Source organism: Grus americana, chromosome Z (assembly GCF_028858705.1).
Source record: "Grus americana isolate bGruAme1 chromosome Z, bGruAme1.mat, whole genome shotgun sequence".
NCBI classification, from domain to species: domain Eukaryota; kingdom Metazoa; phylum Chordata; class Aves; order Gruiformes; family Gruidae; genus Grus; species Grus americana.
This window is the reverse complement of record NC_072891.1, coordinates 38,834,393-38,857,248: the sequence shown is the minus strand read 5'-3', so window position 1 is coordinate 38,857,248 and position 22,856 is coordinate 38,834,393. Positions and strand designations below refer to the sequence as shown.

Below are 22,856 nucleotides of genomic sequence, written 5' to 3'. Positions count from 1 at the left end.
AATATCGTGTAGTCTGGGACATCAATGCTTAAAAATAATGAATCCCAAAAATCAACATATTCCTGTGGAGCTGTAGGGCTGGCTGTGAGTACGAAGGTCAATCTAGAGGCCGATGACCTGCTCCCTCAAAGACTCCCAGGAAGAGACAAGTAAGCAGGGTAAGGCTGTCACATCTCCTCCAAGTGACATTTAGGGAGGTCTGGCCAGGAGCTGCCAGGAAGCTCTGCTCTAGCTTCTGTCATCCTTCCTCTTGTTCTGCTCCAGCTGCAGGCCGGTGGCAAGGCAATTCCACCAGTCTGCTTTTTCTGAAATACCCCTGCCTGCATTGGAGCCAAACTGTTCTGTAAGATGGTAAAGGCAAAAGATCACTCATAGATGGCCAAAGCCAAACAGACTGGCTAGCATTTCTTTTTCCCTCCAAAAGCATTTCCAAACTTCATCCATTTTTCACGTGATGAAATTGTAAAGCTAAACCCCTGGCCAGCTCTGTATCTGTTTGGTGGACCCTTGTGGTACAACGCTTGCTCCCCCGGTACACCTTTCCTCATCCTAAAACCGCCAGGAACTTTGGTGCGACTTACTCTGTTAGATGACACCAGCAAGTCAACTCTGGTTAGATGGGACCTGTTTGCAAGCCAAAGTCTCTGCTGAATTTACAAAATCACCAGGGTGTGAGAGGCACAAAGCTGGCACAGCTGCTGCTTCCGCTTTTGCCCAGTTTGAGAGGGTAGACCAAAACATTGACACTTTTCCCCGTTACTTGCTCGCAGTGTGGAGATGACTTTGCTTCCTCTGCTGTTGCTGCACAGCCTTTCTTCTCTCACTGGCAGTCTTGGTCACACGACATAAATACCAACCAGCACTGTGCAATGCTCTGCCTGCTACTGAGAAATAAGAATATCCAGTACTGCACCACATCAGCCCCACGGCCCCCAGACAGCCCAGGATTTACTCTTTTACTTTAAATGAAGTCAGTATTACTGGAGCGTGTGCTTCCAATTAAGCATGTGTTTAAGAGCTGTGATTTATCAGTGCTTAAACTAGTCTGATCCACTGGCTAAAACTCACACTTGAATTCAGGTAGCCAAAAAATTCAATCATGGAGTAAAAGAGACGTGAAGTTAATAGTTTGGAACATTGAAAATTAATATTAAGACTCATGGTTTCTTTTCTTAAAACATACCTGCATATTGCTTTTATAGCAAGGATTTGGAAACAGAAGCTATGCATAAAAGGAGCAGATGTTTTATCCTGGTGGTGTTTCCTATTTGAAGAGATTGAGATTCTTTCCATATCACATGAAACATTTCAGGGCTGCTGTTAACTTTATGCATAAAGAACCCTCTTACAATGGTTCCTGACACAAGCACCGTGCCCATACAGATCATGTTTTTTCCCACCTCATGATGCAGGGAAACCAAACATGGTTACAATTCGTTTAGATTTTGAGAAATCGAGGAGACTCAGGCTTAACATGTGCTGAACAGTCATAAAGCTTGTTTTAAGAGATGCCAGAAGTTACATACAGTAATTTTTTGATCCTGGTTAAGTAGTCTGTAGCCAGAAGTTTGTCAGCAAGAGAAGTAAATGGAGTGGAGAAGAAAGTTTATTTTCCAAAAATAAAAGCTAGATTTTTTTTTCCAGGACTTATTCTAGTCTTCCCATATCCAGCTAACATAGGTTCCAATAGTGTCATTTAGTATTTGCTTTCATCTGAATGTCTTTGCAGCTTACAAAATTGTTAAATGTTTTAAGCATAAAAGTGTTTCTCTGAATCCTGTGTGCCTGGAAGCTTTCCCACTTCCACCTAGTCTAATAAAGGCTGTTACGTCTTGTTACTGATCTTCCTTTCTCATACCCTTAGGCCACACTACAAAAACACCACTCAAATTGCACAGATAGAGACCTTACATGCGTTTTCAACTGCAATCTGTACGCAGAAAAAACCCTTGTATTTCAGAGAAAGACTTTTCTTGTGAAAAACAGATTCTAAGGGCTAGAATCAGGTCTAATTGGCCACATATTCTTCAACCCAGTGGATAAATTATATTCTACATCTCCCAAAGAAGAATTTGAATATCCATGTAATAGTGGATTTATGAGCCCTGTACATTGACTCCACTGCTGCAGTGCGTTGCCACTCAAATGGGTATATTTATAATAGCATTATAGTTCAGGTTAGAAGTACGCTTTTGAAGCAAATTTTCTAGTCACTGCCTCTTGCAATGCCTCATTCCTCATCACAGGACAGGCTTGGAGTGCACCAACATCATTCTTTCGGAGGACAACATCACTCCTTTCACATGCCATCACACCAGGAGATTTTTTTTTCCAGCAAGCAATGGGCATCCAGTCCACAGGGCCAAGCTGCTGTCAAAGGAGAGCCCTCAAAATGCTCCGGTGGTGGGCACCGCCTCCTCAGCACCAGGTGCTTTGCTCTAAAGCCCTGCCTGGGTCAGGGTAGCGCTGGCTGGTGCAGGAGACCCAGTATGGGGCAGAGCCCCACTGTGTAGGTGGCTGCACGCTGCCATGACCACCCCAGCTGCCCTTCCGCCTCCTGCCAGGCTGTACCATGGGGGTGGCCAGCACCACGGAAGGGAATTGGTATCCGGCTTGCAAGCTCTTGCAGGTTCCCTTGTTACCTGCAGGAGCTTTAACTTGGCAGCTGCCCACAAGAGGGATTTTGCACATCACAAACTAGGTGAGCTTTTGTTGCTTTTACATATTTGCCTGATGTTTGAAAAGAGCTCTTCTTCCTAGTGCTGGATCTTGTTACAGTCGTGAGCTCAACTCCTGGCAGTATTAGTCACAGCACTTGTCCTCCCAGAGGCACGCAGTGCAGGAGCTGTTTTGCAAGAGCTATGGACTGAGTCTTTCAACAGCCATTTGTTTAACCCTTTATTTAATACTGATTTATTATTTCCTCCTGAGGAAGAAATATATTCTTTAGCCTGGAAAAAGATGGTGGTTCTTGAGCAGTAAAAGTGAGCTGCCACACCAGCAGGAAAGCCAGGCATAACTGTATGAGCCTTCTGCTAATGTCCCAGGTGGGAGATACCACCAGGAAAAACACTGTGTCCCACTGTGTTTGCCAGGAAATAATTTCTCACCACTCGAGGACACCACAGGGAGTGGAGATGCTCTTGCCAGGAGCTCAGTACCACTCATGCTAGGGATGAGACCCAGTAAGGCATATTTTACTTTCCAGGCTTTCTGAGCTTACGCATAACAGCCCATGCTCATTATGTCCTCAGTGACTTCTTCAGTCATGACATCAAATTTCAAACCTCACTGTAGGATGGGATGTGTTTTCAACATGAGTGACCGTGGGAAAACTTACTTATTGGCAGAAGGGAATTTATAAACATGTTTTGACATTCTTCTTCATCTGATTTATGCTGAGATATCCCAGACACTTAAGGGAGAAGTAAAACAGGATGCACACATACATTTCCTCTGCCAGCAGTGCCCATATTTCACAGCAGCACGAATAAATAGACATTCCTAGATAAGCAGTGGAAAATTCTTCCTCTGTCTGAAGTAATTTAAAGTGCTCCTTTTATGCTATGCTGCCATACTTCCTTATCATTTGATACTGTTGTTAGCATTGTTGTAGTGCTGATGATTTGAACAGCAGAGAAAACCCATTTTTTAATTTTGCATTTCTTCTCTCCAGTAATCCTTCAAAATATTGCTCTGGGTTAAGAGACAAAGTTAGTGGGATTTACAGACTAGCTGACTGGTACAAGAGCAAGAGACCAATTTAGGTTAGGTGAGGTTAAGTTAGGCTAAGCTAGGCTAGGCTGGGTGAGGAGCAGGGCAAATGGAATGGAGATATTTGGGGTTAGAAACTCCTTTCTCGGGAAGTGTAACGTTGTTCCTGCTTAGTGCTACATACCGTGACGTCGTGGGGTGGGGGAAGAGGAAAGAGGAGGGGTGATCTCCTAACAAACAGCTGTTGCAGCTGTAGAGAGAAAAACGGAGAAAGATCAGGAGCAGCAGCAGCAACCTGACCCCTGCAACAGGTAATATCTATTGAGTTCAGGTGACCTAGACTGCTCAAATGTGAAAAGGAAGGGGAAAAAAAAGGTGGGGTGGGATGTGCCTGTGAGAGAAAAGTACATCTTTTGTACCGGTTCTCTGCAGCTTTCTTCTTCCTGAGCTGTAGCGCTGGTAGCTAGTCACAAGGGTGGGAGGGGGAAGGCGTAGAAGTTCAGACCCATATGACTTAAAAGGAAACCGTGTCAGCAGAGGGGCTTTTCTAGTAGACCTTTCCTTAAAAAAAAAAAAAAAAAAAAAAAAAAAAAAGGAACTTTGCTCTCTGGTTTCAGCGCAAGGGTTGCTTCCTCATGTGCAGCCGGCCAGTATGGGTGCATGGGAAGGCAGCAGAGTGCAACAGCTCTGAAGGCAAAGAAGTGCTCAGTTCATGCAGGCTTGGTTGGGACCCCCACCAAGAGTGACTCGAGTGTGACCTTCATCCTGGCACCTTGCCAGGAACACCCAGCCGGGCCAAGGGCTGCCTTGGGCTGGGTGCCACTGCTGTGCTGTCACCTAAGCTCAAGGGGCACATGGTCCTGGCTACCCTTCAGACACTGAGGGCACCTAACCTCCATGCTTACCTCAGGTGATAGCTACCACAGAGGTGCAGTGAAGACCTTCGTGCTAAAAATAATCACATGCAACAATTATATGATTTTTCTGCCTGTGGAAATACATCAGGCTTTGCAAGCTAAAAATGTATCACTGGTAAAACCTCTGCTAGTGAATAAAAGGGAAAAGAGGATGTTTGGGACCATGCTGCTGTGTGCACTAGTTCTGAGCAGTCTTCGGTTTCAAGTAGTTTTCTAGCCCAGAGAGAAAGCAGATAAAGCTTTTCACTAAGCAAGGTTGATCCTAAATATGATAAATGCACCCTTAGCATTTCAAAGTATTTGGTATAAAATCAGCCACACTAAGTAACGTGGAACTGCCAACTAACAACGAAAACAGACTGCAAGTTCAGCCTTCTGGGTCTCTTTGCTACAAGACCCATGTCTGTTTCTTTCTCCTGTCATCAATGCAGGCAGAGCACTGAAATGCGCAATGCTCCCCCCGTGCCTTCAAATGAGAGTAACTTGAAAATGTTAAAGCACCTCACACTACAAGGAATAAATTCAGCAGCAAGTCCATTTTACATACCAGACACCAAGGAGGCTAAGTGAGGTTTCTAAGGTCAGCCAGGAAGTCTGGGGCAGGAGCAGGGACTGAACAGCTACCAGGTGGATTGCTAGTCCATGTTTTGTCTGCAAGGGTGCTGCAGAAGCAGGCTCTGGGAGGAAATGTGGAATGATGCCTGCTGTGAACTGAGGGGAGCAGGAAATCTAATTAAAGCCCATCCCTTCTACCAGTGACCTTTCAAATAGAAGCAGCTGAATTTTGTGTTGTGACACAGAAGTGTTAGGACAGTAAAACAGGTTATCACAGAATCACAGAATGGTGGGGGTCAGAAGGGACCTCCGGAGATCATCTAGTCCAACCCCCCTGCTAGAGCAGGATTACCTAGAGCAGGTTGCACAGGATGGCGTCCAGGCGGGTTTTGAATATCTCCAGAGAAGGAGACTCCACAACTTCTCTGGGCAGCCTGTTCCAGTGCTCTGTCACCCTCAGAGTAAAGAAGTTTTTCATTAATATTATATATATTATTATTTCCTTATTTGAGATTTGTCCTCAGTCTGCTTCTGGCTCCTCTAGGTAAAGAGATCAGCCTTTGGATGAGAAAGACCTTAGAGAACAGTTACATTTTAGTTTCCTTTGATTACACTGAAATCACCTTTTATTCTCTGCAGATTTCTTCACTTCTGTCAAAGGCTTTTGTTTGGTCTTATATATCTTTTGTGTGGGGATAAACATAGTAGGACAAAACCCCATTTTGAGATCAGGGCTGTTCCTTCAGGCAGTAGAGAGCATCATCAAGTGAGGGAGCTGTGCTGCTCGCAGCTTTGGGGATGGGATTGGTCCTCCAGGTAACACCAGCACACTGCTCACCAGCACATCTCTACAGTTCATTGGGAATATTGGGCCCTCCATAAATGCCAACAGTATATCTAACTGTGTATACATATCAGTAGTAGCCAGTACATTTTAAAGATTGAGTTCTGATGTGCAATGGCTGCTGTATTGCCAAAACATTAGTGTGGAGCTGCATTTGCAAATGTCCTCTTGGTAGCCAAGATTAAGCAGCTTAAGAATTGTAAAGACAACAATTTTCCAGCCAGCCAATGGAGGAAGAGTTTGGAAAATAAGCCCAAATCACTGAAAGACAAGTTCTGAGGATGAGAGACAGATGTAGCGAACTAAACTTCAGAAGAGAGAAACCATGTGCTCAGCTTGCATCCTGTGCAAAGCCCACATGGCAATATCAGACCACAGAGACTGGTGGAGGTGCTGACTGGAAAGCCTCAAGATTTTTATAACTGTTCCTGTAACTTTCATACACATTACAGTCATTCCTACCCATCCAGTAATAAGGCTGTTTCTTAAATCAGAACAATGTTCTTATTTTTTTGCCTTTTTGTAATATAGCATCCCATCTATTTTTTTACAAGAAAAAGAGAATGAAGTGTCATTCAGTAATAAAGCAGATGAGATTTGGGGTCAATATTTACAGAGCTCACTGGACTTTAGTCCAATTCAGTTGTATCATACTTTTCCCAAAAGGAGTATTTATGGAATACATTCCTTTGTCTGGGACCTCATATGTCTTATCTCCATAGTATTGAAGGGCACTCATGTTTCTTGGGAGGTAAATTATGCCAACAAATCTTTCTGTGCTTATGGAAATGATCATATGAATAGTAGCCACCCTGAATAACAGGAAGAGAGGAAGAAAGGTATTTTCTATGACCTTCCTAGGATATACTTAGATAAAAAAAATCAGAAGATCACTTTATCTAGATCAATTTACAGAAATGTGTATTGTTATGTATGGTCTTAATTCAATGCTGGGAATGAAGTATATGCATTCATCATATTTAGATATTTCTAAACACAGAAATTCATTGTGTTTGTTAATATATAGATACAAATAAAGTTTGATGGCAGTGACATACCACATGAACACACTGGATCAAGGGGCAACTTAAAGAGATCTTACTACTTATTGGGGCAGGAAATTAATTGGTCAAACACAGGAGATAAATTCCAGTACAAAATTAACAAATTCATTTCTGGAAAAGGTAGACAGTCCTTTTCATAGCTGAAGGACAGGCAAGCCCTTCTCTCTGGAATAAGTCAGAAGAGAATACATGTATGGGAAAGGGAAATTAAGTATCTCCAGAGCCTATGCAGTCTTGCAAAAAGTCAGATTACCTATGAAAATTAGGTTAGAATAGCTACAAAAGTTAGTCTGCTCCAACAGGAGATGATTCATTTTATTAAATGCTGCTTGAAACACAGGCTGTGCAGAAAGACAAAGACACTAATTTAATGTTTATCTAGAAAACTTGTAGAGCAAGTTGGTTAAAAAAGGAAAAGACAGATATCCTTCAGACTGCATCAAATAAAAGGAGATTGAAATGTGCCTTTCTTTTCCTTTTCTTCACCTACATTTTTATAAAAACTTGCAACTACGCTGTCTGCTGGAGACAGGGCAAATTATTTGCATTGTACTTTAAGCTGTCTTGAGCACACGCTAGAGGCATGTCTTCTGGGAAGAGCAGGATAAACCTCACCCAGGTGCAGAAATCCCGAGGCTGGTGTCTGCAGGAGTCCAAGGCCCTCAGCGGGGCTGCGGTGGGTGCGACCCCAGCAGTCCCTCGAGTCTGGTCACACCGTCAAGGCAGAGCCAAGCCAAGGGGCTCAGGCTTGAATCCAGCTCTCAGTGGAGTGTCTTTGTTCAGTTACTTTTTCCTTGGAGGCACGAATTTCACTGTGTGGCCACAGATCACCCTAATCACTGGTAGAAACTCAGAAAAATTTTCTGGGCATATGCTAGGTATACCAACAAAGGGAGCCTTTGATCCATTAGGTAGAGTACTGCTCTGTGACCACTGACAGGCACAGGCAGTTTTCACTGATCTGCTTACATTTGGGCTGGTTTCCTTTGATTTCATAACATGTCCAAAGAGGCTGCAGTTTCTACAGGTCAAAAAGCTTGAATGTTGCAGTACGTCATACAGTTTGCTTTATCATTTTCACCTCCACAGCTTTACAATGAACACCTACCTCTTTGTATATGACTTAATGCAATTCTGTGGACATTCCTGGATATTTACAAATATGATCATCAGGTTCATTTCATTTGGAAAAGGTAGGATTCCTTCTGTATTTTCCTTAAACATTTTAAGATGCAGTGACACACAGAAGCATCAAGTTAAAGTTAGGATTTTGAATACATGTACGTCCAGTACCAGGGGCTGTAATTTCAATTACAAAAAACCATTGTTTCTTCCATTAAAAAGGATGAACAAATTACTGTTACCTATGTTCTGCCTGTATCACATCAGGAATGAAGCTGTTGTTTTGCTAATGAACTTTAATATTCAGCAGCATGCTAGTAACATTTGACTTAGACATAGACCTAAATGTGACTAAGTCCAGTCATTATGATGAAGAGTAATCTTACTGAAGCCACTAGGAGGGAATATCTTTGTGGTATTGCACATGACTCTTTATCTCTAAAAACATTACAACATATTTCTTTTTCAGTTGCCTGAGGTTAAGACACAAAAATAGAAAACTTATGACTGGAAATTTAAAATTATTTATAATGGTGGACAGTTATAGGCACATAAAATACCTACTTTGTGGTCTACTTGTTTTAGGAAGTGCCATGGGTACAGATACACGCAGGAACTCAACCTCTACTCATGTTTAGACATTCCACATACATTTCCTCGACATTTCCTCGTACTTAGAAATATCCCAAAGTGGTATCTCTAAACCAACACATCCTGCACAGTGTTTGCCAGTGCATCAAGTATAGGGGATCCCATTCTTTTCTCAGCTTCCAGCCCCTGTCTCAGAGCCCCACACAGAGTGGACTGCCTCCTTCCGCCCCCCAAGCTCTGCTTCTGCTACCCAGAAGTTTGATACTGTGTGAACTTTATTTCTTGTCATCTCCAGTGATCTCCAACAAACCCAGTAGGTGGTCCAGACTTTGACTGTGTAACTACCCTCTAATTTCCCTCTTCACTTTGTCTGTAGATTCGTTGGCTGACACATTTTACTCCATAGGACTTGTAATGCGCCTTTGCCAGTTGTTGTCTATACTGGAGATCCTACACATCCTCATTGGCATTGATAAAAGCCATCTCTTCCCCAGGTTTTTGCAGGTAAGTCTATTTCTCAAGACCCTCCTTCCATGACCTACACACTTCAGCCATGGCTGCCCCTGGGGACAAGCCCAGGCTGAACTACCCTGAATGGTCCACCTGCACCCTTCCTCAAGGGAGCTTGGTCTGCTAATGGTTTGCTAACTGCAGGAATTGAGCCCTCAGAACTGGGTTGGGAAAGAGCTCCTTGCTCTCTCAACTTTTTTTCTTTTTGAGTGAAACTGAATAGTGAGTGCCCTGCACCCAGCCCACAACAGCAGGCACCTGGAAGATGTCCGGAGGAGTGGTCACCCACTGAAATGGGACAGCCCCTATTTCTGGGGCTCCATAAGTGGCTGAGGATACTACCTCCCCAGCCAACTTGTTTACAGCCAGAAGACAACATATCAGAGCCTAAGTTTCAGTAGGTAATTATTTTTCATGCCATTTCCTCACTGACAATTGCATGCGTATTTTGTAGACAAGCACAAGACAAGATTTTGTGGGGTAGCAAAGGGATGGCAGTGAGAAAACCACCAGCACATCAGGCCTTCTGAAACAGGGGTTGCTGGCGATCATGGAGTGTGGCAGGAAAATAATTGATTAAGAAAGAGAAATTAAGAGACTGAGGAAGAATTAATGCTGCAGGAGAAAGAAAGGAGAATTGTCATTTTCTTGCTGTAAGGGTCTCTGCCCTCTCAAACACAAACATGGGCAAACTGACAACATCCAGAGGTTCTGACACTGTTAAGGGGTTTACAGGGCATATGTTCAGCTGTAGACAGAAAAACAGCCAAAAGATCACATGCTATAGCAGAAAACAAAATGATTCTCTGACGTTTTCCTTACCACATTCTTGCTTTCTGTTGCGAGTTAATCTCAGGTTTTGGTATTTTTCTTAATGCATTGGAAAAAGTAAAACGTTGAGTTTACCTTCAAACCTTTCTAATCCTCAGTATTTGAATAATGGTGAAACTGCTATTGCTCTCAGCAGTGAGAAGGTAGAAGACTAAGAGTAGTTAGTTATGTTTTTAGTTTTCTGGATAGCCCATTTTTGTCAAATGACATAATTGCATGAGTGAAGATGTTCCTCTTTTTAAATCTTCATTAGAAATTGATTGACTAATACAGATCTCTGGTGTTTATGCTTCATACTAAGTATGGTAGCAAATTCGTCAAAATGCAATTAACTGTTTTTCCCTGCCTAAATCTACATGCTTTTACATCAATCTAGGGGGAAAAAAAAGTATCCTGTCTAATGTGTCCTATGACAAATCTCACGTCATCTCTTGGAGAGAAGAGCAGCCTGCTAATGCTAACACTCATTAAAACAAGGGTTTTCCTGGCAGAGTGTATGCATTCCCTAGCCCTGACACAGTCCATTCCTTTGCTACCCAGCGCTACAGAAGCAGAGATCAGGGAAGCCTGCACAAACACTGCTCTGTATTGCCACAAGAAGCACTACATATGAAATGGATATTCTGAGCAAGAAAACTCTGACCTTTCTCCAGCAGGGCCATTACTGCAGTGCTTTCCAGGGCAGCATGGAGAAGGTGGGTCAGGGAACAATGCAGCACTGTGACTCCAAACATTTGCCTCAGAACAAAGATAGCTTTGGATCCTTACTTGATTCTTTCTCCAAGTGTTCTCTCACTGCAAACACAACTCTCTTGCCTTGATGTTAGCAGTAGTCTCATGCTGTCCAAGCAAGGTGTCCAGGCTCTTTGGTGTAGACTCTGCTTTCACTTGGGTTGCCCTGCTTTTGCTGTGAGAGTGCTGGTTAAACTTGTCTGCCAACAGTACTCCCATGTGCCTTGCCACACTTTCCTCCCTGCTTCTTAGGAAAAAATAATAAATATATATTTTCCACAATGAACTGGGGAAGGACAGTAAGAGATGCTTACCGTTCTGCAGCCTACTGGACTACTCCATATAGTCAGGGCAGTGGTAAAACTGCAAGAATTTGATAGCGGCTGCCTTGTTCCGCATTCCCACCACTTGTTCTGACTGTAAGCTTAAAACATATCCCTAGCTGCATCCCTCAGGCTATGCACGTACATGCACACCCATACTGTAGTTATCTCAGGTGACCTCTAGGATGAGAGAACGGCTCATCCTAGCCGTGAAAGGTGGCTACGGCAATGTCAGGGAAGCACACGGGTGAAGGCAATGCCACCTTGAATAGAACAAGCTGTGAAAGCACCCCTGTGGTGGTTGGTTGTTCTGCAGGCATTATAGCACAGACAGGGTTTAAGCAGAGCTTGAATGAAGGATTTCTGCCTAATATCCCATTTATTGTGGCTTCGTAGTTTTGTACAAGGAACACTTTGAGATACACATTACAGATGGTGGAAAAGCAAACTCAGTGGTGTTTTCTGGAAAAAAAACATTCAGGATGGCCTCATTGAGGGACCAAGTCTCAGGCTACCAGGGACCTGAGAAGGGTTCGATAGGCCAAGGCAAAGTCACACCATGAAGGAAAGATGAGTCCTGTGTGACGGATGCTGTGGAAGAAGGGAAGACCAGGGATGGTCACAAAGTTGGTGCAAAGGGATGTCTCTTAGGGCATTTGCAGCTTGAATGATTGAGAGGAGGACAGGAGAACATGTCATATGCCACTGCACTTGCCAAAACAGAGGATAATGAAATTTAATAGTCTGGTCAGGGAGTAAAGGCTGATGGGACTGCTAGTTTAGCAAGGGAGAGAGTAGGAAAGATGTAAGAAAAGACTGGTGTTTTTGTGAACAAAACACCAGTTCTTCATCCTGTATTGGATTTATCAGACCAAAAGCAATGTACTACGGCTTTGTGATAAAAACATTAACTTTAAACTTTATCTAAATATTTAGTAGCACTTTTTTTTTTAACATTGACTAAATTGAAGAGATATGCAAGGGTTTCAGGTACCAAATAGGATAGTGCACAGTCACAGTTATTAAAAAATGGGAGTGAATGTGCTGCCTGCTCCTGCCCAAACCTCAGCTAGTCTCATTTGCTAAGTTTCACTTACTTGCTTCAAAGTCCCAGGCTGCCTTGCAGAAATTTATGCCATTCTACAGAACTTGCTGTATCCTGTGAGACACCAGTGCTGGGAGAGGAAGGAAATTCCAGTTTGATTTTAACACAAAGAACAAGAAGGAATGAAAAATGAAACCATTGTATTTATGCTTTGTGAGGTGTCAGCACATACTTCCGTTCTATGAACATGAAAACACAGGACTTCTAGTTTTGCCCTTTTTTTTAAAAAAAAAAAAAAAGCAAAAGAGTAGCAACAGAGAATACCGTATTTTTCATTCATGCAAGGACAGATGATCCATAGAAGAATTGAGCTTTGGCTGGGCAGCAGCACGTGCTTTTTATATGTATGTGTATATATGTATGTGTGTATACACACATGTATACATAAGCATACACGTGTACATTTATATATGTACGTGATTCCATGTATATACAGATGTGTGTGTAGGGGCACAGTATCAATGGGCATTTACTAGAATCTTCTTCAATAGCACCCCGCTGTGTCACTTGCCAAAAAGGTCCCCAGCCTCTGATGAACCCTCCATCTACCTTGGATTTGCGTGGGTTACCTAAAGGTTTGAGTGCTATGAAAGAAAAAAGCACAATGTCTTGAAGGGGAGTAAAGGCAAGCATGCAGGCAACCTCCTGATTTACAGAGAAAAGAGGTAGGATGCTGCTGCCAATCCTCATAAGGACATCACAGCTGCCCTGAGCAGCCAGGCCCATGTCCTGCCCCGCGGAGATGCTCCAGAGCAAGGCCACAGGTGGTTTTCAGTTTCGGCCTCTGACAGCTGCTTTGTGCATGCCATTGTTTGCTGGCTGAGACTGCAGTCTAACAGGAACAGAAGAGCTACAGAGGATCTGCTTCGTGTCAAGTCCAGCTCCCTGCTCTTGCAGGGCCTTAACCTACTTTACACGGTCTGATTACTGACTTCCATCATCTGCAACTAATGAGGCTGAGTGCCTCCACTGCTCCCCTTCCCAAACATGAATCCTCTGACAGAAGAAATTTGCTGAGCTCCAGCTAGGGGATGCTCACTGCCTCTTGTGCATCTGCTTGTGCCCTGGGGAGAGGAGGAAATCCACAGCCTCTTCCACTCCCCGGCTATGAGGCTGAATTGTGGGTCTCCATGCCACTCTGCCACATTGGCCAGTGCCAATCCTTTTGAAATTGGGAATGGCAGCTACCTGTCTACTGCTTATCCTCTTATCTCACTGAAATGGGATCAGCTCCTTATCACTTGAGCCATGCTGTTTTCTTTACCAACCAGCCACCTCTTGAAGAGCAACTGGAAAGTCTGCCAGCTCTCACATCTAAAAACACATCCACCTTTTCACTACCATGACAAAGCTTTGGTCTCTAGGTGAGACAATTCCCTGTGGTAATTCCCTGAAATATCTCTCATATTAACAATACTGCGGAACTTTCCACATCCCAGTCTGATTTTAGGGTTGGTAACAAAATGCTTGCACCACCAATGCTGCACTCCTTTACCACCCTTGAACAAAATGAATTTAACTCAGGTTCTATTTTATTTATTCTCTCCAGCACACAATCCTGTTCAGTGCTCACACCGCTTTTACCTTTGTTTTGATTTCCCTCTTGTGATGGTTGTCCCACTATGCTTCTTCTGTCTCTGTTGTATCTGGTTTCAAATCCTGCATCAATACTTCCAGTTCCCCCATTTTCTTGCCAGGTTCCTCAGCACCAGCATACAAACACAGTACTTACTACCTCTCACTCTCTGTTTCCTGGCCTGTCTATGCAGAAGTCTGTCAACATCTGACCTTCTTAGAAATCCTCAGTTAAGGACCAAGATGACAGGGCAGGGTGGGAGGCAGCAAAACCATTTTTATCTGTTCTGGCCCCTCAGTGCTTTTTAAGATGAGGAACCAGATCCCTAGGGGATGGACATGCTCTCTTTCTGTATGAAAAATTGCTTTCACGTAATTTTGCTGAATAGTGAAGTGATGGCTGCTTTATCTGAGAGATGTGGTTTGCAAAAGTCTGTAGCCAAAACGTTCCACTCAGGAACTGTTAAGCATTATGTAGCAAAACTACAAACTTGCTGAGGCCAATTTCTTACTTTGTTTAAAGCAGGAGTAAAGGGAGGGGGGGAAACCAGTGAAGACTGCGCTTATAAAACCCACCTTGTTAATCCATTTTCATTTAATAGCTTTTCACTGACATCATTAAACCTAAGGTACCTTACAGAAGAGATGGCAGTGGGTATAAAACAACCCAATGCAGCTATACCCATTCATACCAACTGAATACATGCATGTTTTCTCCTTCAACACTTTCAAATAGAGTGTAAATCAGAGTGAACCAGTACCGTTCCGGGAGAGTTTCACAAGCATCCACTAGCAGTACTGAATACTACAGTTATATTTATTTTATAGGGCAGTGCATGGATACTGATAGGAAACTTGTCCAAGAAAGCTGCAGAAAGACACACTTGGTTTTAATTTGAGCTTTACTATTGCCAAAGTTTTTTTGCTTGTTTGTTTGTTTGTTTTTTAAGCTGGAGACACTGCCTGTTTAATCCACTTATATATCTTTTCATTTGTAAGTGTACCTTGTGAGTCAGATATGGTTCAATCACTAGAAAAATGTTATAACATAAATATTATGGTAATAGAACACATAAATGACAAGCTTAAACCCACTTCTCCTAGCCAAAAATAAGAAGAAAAGAAAAAGAAGGAGTTCAGCTTTTCCTCCTCATTTCTGCAAATCTTACATGTACCATAGGGACACAGATCTCCAAGCTATGCACAGCAGAGCTGGGGCTGTGAGATTAGCACTGTCTGGCATCCAAGGGCCCTCTGTATCCCACGCCTCCCATGCAGCCTACAAGCAAGGAAGCTTACCCCCGCCGGCCCTCCAAGCACTGCGGCGCAGTGGGAGAAGTCCTTGCTCAGCCGGCTCATCCACAGGTTTCCTGGGCTACAAACCCAAGTCATCCCTGTTGGCAAGCAAACTTCCACCCTTACCGTAGGAGATCTATGATGCTGCAGCCAACAATTTCCAGTTCCCTGAGCTGGAGGCCAATGGGGCTTTGAACAAAAGCAGGCCAAGAAGCTAAATGTTCACTGGAGCGTTTGTGTAAAGCAAACTTCATTCACCTTTGGCCTCCTATTTTGCAAAAATGGTACAGAAATTAGAGGTACAGAAGGTGCTACCTGAATTCATAATTATTTTTTCTTTTCAGATCACTGAGAGAATAATTGTTTTATTTGTCGTGATCAACAGTCAGGAAGAAGTTCAAGGGAAATACATCGTGTGTGTTTTATTTTTCCTTTGGAATTTATTAGATGTAGTCAGGTAAGGAGTCAACAGTGAAACCACAAGGGGAACATGGGTCATTCTTGTGAGCAGAACCCTACCGCCACTGTGCTGCAGGCTCATTTCATTACTTTGAAATTGGTAGAAAAGCATATTATCAATTTTAAATAAAAGCTTGGACCTTGTAAGCTACTTGCACATTTTTACCAAAATCCACATAGTTGAGAGGCAGAGTGATTTACAGAAGTAAATTGTTACATTAACATTTGTAGTTCAAAGGATTTGACGTTTTAAACAAAAATTTAGAAAGAAATCACAACTACCTCCCAGGGAACAGCAATTTCTGAAACTGATTTACAATCCTATTATTTTAATCTTTATTTCTTTTTTAACATCTCACTTCGATCCAAGATTGACAGCACAGTAAGGCAGATCTGGCAGAACTTCTTACTAAGATGAAAATTCTATTCTGGGTTAATTGCACTGTGCTTTCAGAAAGCCAACAGCTCCTGCTGCAGAGACCGAGAATTTTCATGTAGTAGGGCATCTATCACACTGCAGGGGCAACACGCATGAGGCAAAATGGATAGGAGTACAATTCAGGATTTTTACCTCAAAAATTTTGTATAGTGGAATGTTACCAGTACCTCCCTGTGGTAAAAGTATAATGGTGAAAATTCCACATTACTGACTTTTGCATCAGTATCTGAAGTCAATAAAATTTCTCAAACGTAACTTAAGCCTCTGTGAACCTCAGTTTGTAGACTTTCAGCAGGGAAGACATAGAATTAAGAAGCATTTAACAAGACATAGCCCTCACAGCAGCATTTATGTGAGAGCAAAATTCTTTTCTTTACCTTTTTGCTTTCTGCTAAAATAGCTTTCTGCTATTTTAAATACATTGCTTTGGGGACTGACATGGGAATATGGATTTAGGCAGCAAAGGAAATGTATGTTATGAAAAAGATCTGAAAAAGGGAAGTGTCAGGATTGATAAAGATTTTAAGTCAGCTTCAGAGTATTTGTACTACATGTGTTAATAAACTACTACTTGTATTAATTAATTATTATTTACCTGGTTTAGTGGAGGGTGTCCCTGCCCACGGCAGGGAGGTTGGAGGACTTGATTTCTGAGGACTCTTCCAACACAAACCATTCTATGATTCTGTTTGGACTACTGCTCCATCCTATTTCCTTCTGAAGTTTGTAAAGCTAAAATAGTAGAACCTAATCTCAAATGAAGGGGTTTTGTGCAGCTGGAGAGAGGTCAAAAGTGTAAACAATATTGGCTGTAAAGTCCTGTCAGTGCATAATAGTCCCATCAATGCATCATTATTTTCTATCATTGCTAAAGAACACAGTCCCAGCATCATAGCAGTAACAGAAGCCATTAGGTAAGATACTGTCGTCTATAGCACCAAATGACCGATTCAGATAATAACACATAGTACAACTCATACAGATTCAGAATCCTTACCTGATTGATTTTACAGCATCTGTGCCATGTCCTAGCATCTCAAAAAAGTGGTCATGTCTAAAGGTGTACAGGAATCTATCCCATCACTTAGCCAACTAGTCTTGAAGTATTACAAGTTCTTCCACATAGTTCTTCAGGGATATAAATATCCTGTGCATTATGGCTAAAGACATATTCAGAGCAAATTCTGCAAGGTTTTCACCACAGACAACCCCTCTGAAACAATGAACCATTTACTTTCAGACATCAATTAGAGCCGTTGCAGTATTGCTCTGAAATCTTCTCAGATAGGCAGCTCCAAGCTCTTCTGCAATTCCCTTGGATTTTTCAATAATATATCTTTATTTTAAAGACAGGATAATTCCCTCTGAGCTCATCTGCTGTTCCTCTTGCTGCAGGTACACTTACAACATGTTAGCAAGGACAGGAATATACTACCTACCACTGACATGGCTCAACTTTTCACTGTGCATCCCGCTCTATCCCCTTTCAGTTCTGGCTAAAGGTAAGGAGATGGGAAAGATACCAACGACTTGCTTCCTTCATCTCCTTCAATAAAATATGATCAGTTCAATTGTCATTTGTGTTTAAGATATTTCTTTTTGTGTTGCCAAAGTAGTCATAAACGTTTACGTACTCTCATATTAACTGTATGTCACCTATATTTCTCTCTTCTGTATTTTTTTTCCTGAATAGGGGTTCTCTGGTCTTTGTGTGTCTGGTTTTTGTTTTGCTTTGTTTTTTAACAGTATGGGTAAATGTTCATTTTTCTGGGTAAAGCAGGAAAATACCCCCACAAAAGATATGTGGATTCCCCAATTCCAGAGTGACCACATTAGATAGCAAGTCCCAAAGCTTCCTTCTCATCCACTGAGGCTGACCTTACTGGCTCAGGCCACACTTAGCAGCTTATTGTACTTAGACCAGTAAATGCGCCCACTGAGATCATATTGAAAGGAGTGCAACTACAGGAGCAACAGTACTTATTATTGAATAAGAAATACTTGCTAATTCTATTATGAAGAGCAATTAGCCCTCAGACCTACAAAACTGAACTCAAGGAGAAAACAACACGTGCATATGCATAAGAATGACATGGTAAATTCAGCATATAATATAGCTATCTGTGCCTTAACGGTAACTCACTTTTACATGAAATTTTTGATGATCTTCCACCTTCTTTTGACTAAAGATTTACCATGTTATTTTACAGCATTTGCAATTTGGGTATCACTGCCTTATTTTGAATCCTTTGGCACATACTCCATCAAGCTACCACTACCAATCACCTTCTCAATCTACTTCCCCTATGTTCTGAAAATGTACCTGCTAGTGCTGTTTATAGGTAAGTATCTCACCTTCCAGAAAGCTGGGTCTCAACACAACTGGGATGCCTATGGCAACAAAAAATCAAATCAGCATAGCTGATTTCGCAAACTCTAAATCCCTCTGCCATATCTGCTGCAGACCACTGCAGAGAAATTCATCACCAGCTGTTCTGATTTCTGATGTCTTTCAAATACAAATAATTGAATTTGGAAGAGTTACTGTATGTGTGAGGCATAAAAATACAAAACACAAATATAAAAATTGCTTCAATGAACCTGGCCTTACAGCTACTTACCTTTTTTTTTTCTTTTAAAATCAATTCCCATTTGATCATACTGTCATTCTGTTCAAACCACCTCACTCATTCCTCTTATCTGGTATGAGAAGTTGTATCTAAATTAAGACTTTTACAGCTTGATTATCCAAAGAGATGAAAAAGAAGCCTAGCCCAAAATCTGCATGTAAATAGACTCCTTCTCCTTCTCAACAAAATACTTCTGAAAAAATTAAACTGAATTGGCTGTATTACAGCCAAGTCTGTTCTGTCATTGGCTTCAATACTAATTTGAAGGATCTCATCTTTGTGATGCAGTGTTCTGTTCCTAAGTTCACGGAAGTAACTGTGCAAGGTTGCCAGATAAAGGCTCATAGTGTGCCTTCTAAATGAAATGAAGACACTTTGGACTCCACTGCCTTGTTCTTACACCATTTTGTGTTTTGATTCAGGTATGTGCTTTATCATCCAGAACCTCATCTCGGAAAGGAAGGCACACCTAGGGACAGGCAACATCAAAAAGAAAAGAAGCTAAGTTGGTATTTTGTTTGGAAATAAGAAATATATTCCCAGTGGGCTGCTGCATATCATACGGTAAAAAGAAATTAGACAAAGATTTTCAATGCAAAACTACTGTTTGCATTTACGTTATCTGGCTATGTAGAACTTTCAGAAAAAGCAGGTCTCTCCCATTCACCTCAAAAATGGAGCAGCTCAAAATAACTAGTTACTTTTGAAAGTTTTGACTTCAAATGGCAGGAGTTTTAAAAACAAATACATTTTTTCTAACATATATTAGAGAACTCTGAAAAAAAATTGAAGAGTGCCTCTACTCACAATCACACTAACAACCCTTATTTTGGTATTAATTCTTGCCTCATTAGTAACAGATTTTCTGTAATGACAATACCATTTAATCTGTAAGATTATTTTCTATTAGGCCAACATGTATGTGCCTCATATATATAAATGCTAAATTGGCTAGAACAGAATCTCTCCAGGAGCAGTAGCTGGAAACTTTGCACTCTATGAGAGTCACAGGCTGATTAGCCCCCAGCATTCACAAAGGATCCCTCACATTCTGGCCCAAACTTCACTTCTCCAAACAAGATTCCAGAAAATGCAGCTAAACCACAAAGGCAAGTGATCAGGTGCTCATCTACTATATATTCAAGGGGATATTTAAGGGTCAGAAGTAAAAACTTATAATCATGTGTCTGGCAGACATGAAGAACCTCTTTCCCCACAATGATTTTATTCCATGCTGAAGAGCAGACAGATATGCAAAAGAAGTGTGATTTAGTCAGGCCAAATACATGTTGTTCTTTAAAGGGAAGTTGAATGACTGTCAAAAGCCATGTGCAAAATTCTACTCAAGTGCACTGCTCCTCATACTTCTGTAGAACTATCTGTGAGAATGCAACCAGAACATGGTCTCTTCAAAGGCTGGGAATGAAGAATACGGACAGCAACCTAGTGGTGGACTTTACAGGCAAAAATGGACAAATAACTGATTAGAGGCTGGCAGGGGCTTTTCTGATGTTTCATCCATATTGATTATAACCTACATTTGAATTCAAGCGGGGGGGGAGAAAAGGCTATTTTTTGAGCTTGACTGAAAACTGGGGAGAGGGAGGAAAGATAATAGAGGGAGGATAACATTGAAAGGCAAAATGAACACTATCACAATATGAAGAGGCTCTTGCCTGTATAACTTTCTAAACCATGCAGCCTAAGAGAGAATATAAGAAAAGAGTGAAGCTGGCCTCTATGAACTCAATTGTTAAGAAAGGTCACCTACTATCATTTTTATTTATTTAATATATGTGGCAGAAAATGCCTGCAGACTATTGTGATCAATGGAGTATTTGCAAATCATAAGCAACAAGGTCATGCATGCAATAGTATGGGGTCTACCCTGGATTTCTTTTTTGAAAGGACTGCAAATAAAGGTATGAATTTGGAACTTATTAGAGAAACCAAAGTACTTCCACATTGGACTTCTGTCTGACCCAAACCAACTCAAATGTGGAAAACGTGAAGAAATGTATAGATCAGCTGAACAGGATGACAGCTTTGAAGAAGAGAAAATGTATTTAAGAAAAGGTAAAAAATGCTATGCAACAGCTGTGAGAGGGAAGAATAAGAAAGATGTGAGAGGAAACAGCTCTGCAGACACCAAGGGGGAGGGGGAGGAGGTGCTCCAGGCACTGCAGCAGATTCCCCTATGGCCCATGGAGAAGACCACGGTGGAGCAGGTCGTCCCTCTGCAGCTCATGGAGGACCAGACCAGACAAGATATCCACACTGCAGCCTGTGGAAGACCCCACGCTGCAGCAGGTGTATGTGCCCTGAAGGGAGCTGCAGCCCATGGAGAGCCCACACAGGAGTAAGTTCCTGGCAGCAACTGTGGCCCATGAGGGACCCACACTGGAGCAACCTTTTCCAGCTGGACTGTACCTCAATGGAAAGGACCCATGCTAGAGCAGTTCTTGAAGAGCTGCAGCCTCTGAGAAGGAACCATGTTGGAGCAGTACAAGAAGGACTGTATCCCATGGGAGGGCCCCTCATGCTGGAGCAGGGGAACAGTGTGAAGAGGAACAAGCAGCAGAAACGAAGGTTTAAGAACTCCCATTGCCTACCCACCCTGCACTGCTTGGGGATGAAGGAGGTGGAGTCAGGAATGAAGGAGTGAAGTTGAACCTCAGAAGAAGGGAGGGGTGGGGAGAAAGTGGTTTTAGTTTTGTCTTTGTTTCTTACCATCCTACTCTATTTTTAATTGGCAATAAATTACTCTTTGCCAAGTTGAATCTGTTTTTGTGACAGTAAATGATAAATGATCTCCCTGTCTTTATCCTGACCCACAAACTTTTCATCCTATTTTCTCCCTGTCCTGTTGAGGACGCAGAGTGAGAGGAGTGGCTGAATGGGCATCTGGCAGCCAGCCAAGGTCAAACCTACCACAGATATCCATTCTAAGCCATGTTTATTGTTTTATGTTTAAAAAAATAATCAGGATGTGATACTTGCATTGATTCTTACAGCTGGCTAAAAGGCTGGAATAGGAGAAGGATTCTTTAAAATTCACTGTGGGGAAGACCCCCAAATCTACATTGCAGGAGAAAGGCATGAAGTTAATGACAGAAGACTTCCCCGCCTCTTTCTGGTGCAGAGGTAACTTGAGGCAGGCAATCAGAGCATCCAGGGAATCAGCCTTCCATGTGTGACGACAGCAGGCCACTCTAACTTCAGCTCCAATGCCGTACTTTAGTTTCTGGAAAAGCTCAGGACTGGGCATGCAAAAAGGTGCTTAAAAAGTTGCCTGAGTCTTTCCACCTCTAGGAACTTAAATCTTTGTTCAAAACTTCTATCAGTCTTGAGATCCCAGCTCATCTGTATCTCCATTTAGATTATCTGATACTGGAATCAAAATAAGCATTGCTCTTACATATCTACATAAACACAGGCAAAATAATATACTATATAGACAAGAGTGAAGAAATATCACTAGGGAAGTGATATATAACTGAAAGTGGTTAAACAATCTCTTTAGGAACAGACTGGTATCTGACTACTATATTTGTCTGTCATTTAAAAAACCCACTAGTTTTCATGCAGTTTATGTATTGCGAGACTGAATTCATAAATATGTATATGAAACACATACAGTGTAAAAAAGAAATTATATGTAAGTGCTAAAGATAGACAAATGCTAAAGATAGACAAGATTTTATTGCTTCTGTTTGCCCACAGAACAGCTATGCCGGAGTCACAAGAACTTGTCCTACCAATATCTTCACCACCAGCTTCCTTTGCTGTCTTCCCACACATCCAAAATACAGTAGCAACTAACTTGCACACCTCAGTCATTGAAAGTCATTGTCTCCAGAGCAACACACCATTTTGAAACAGATCACCTAGAAATAAAAATCATTTTAATTTCTCCAGCACTAGCACACAACAGGGAAACAGTCTCTCCATCACATGTTACGTGTATACTTGCAGGTACAGCAGCCCAATAGGAATGGAACTACAGAGTTAAAGGATTCACAATGAGGACCCAATAGCCAACTTGTCTGCCCTTCTGAGGGTTTTACTTCAAACCATCTCTAGTTTAGTCCTGTCAGCTGAACACACGGCGTTGTAGAGTACACTGGAATATTTAGAATAGACCTACAA

At 42.0% G+C, this 22,856-nt stretch overlaps 1 protein-coding gene across 1 annotated transcript; it reads left to right on the top strand.

The window, feature by feature from the left end:
• The first annotated feature begins 3,854 nt into the window (after positions 1–3,854).
• On the top strand, positions 3,855–22,408 carry HACD4 (3-hydroxyacyl-CoA dehydratase 4). Its single transcript, XM_054810560.1, has 7 exons — positions 3,855–4,025; positions 8,184–8,287; positions 9,184–9,311; positions 15,524–15,636; positions 17,473–17,579; positions 18,288–18,419; positions 19,130–22,408. The coding sequence occupies exons 2-7, from the start codon at positions 8,191–8,193 to the stop codon at positions 19,210–19,212; spliced, it is 660 nt and encodes a 219-aa protein (XP_054666535.1). The 5' UTR covers positions 3,855–4,025; positions 8,184–8,190; the 3' UTR covers positions 19,213–22,408.
• Positions 22,409–22,856: the final 448 nt, after the last annotated feature.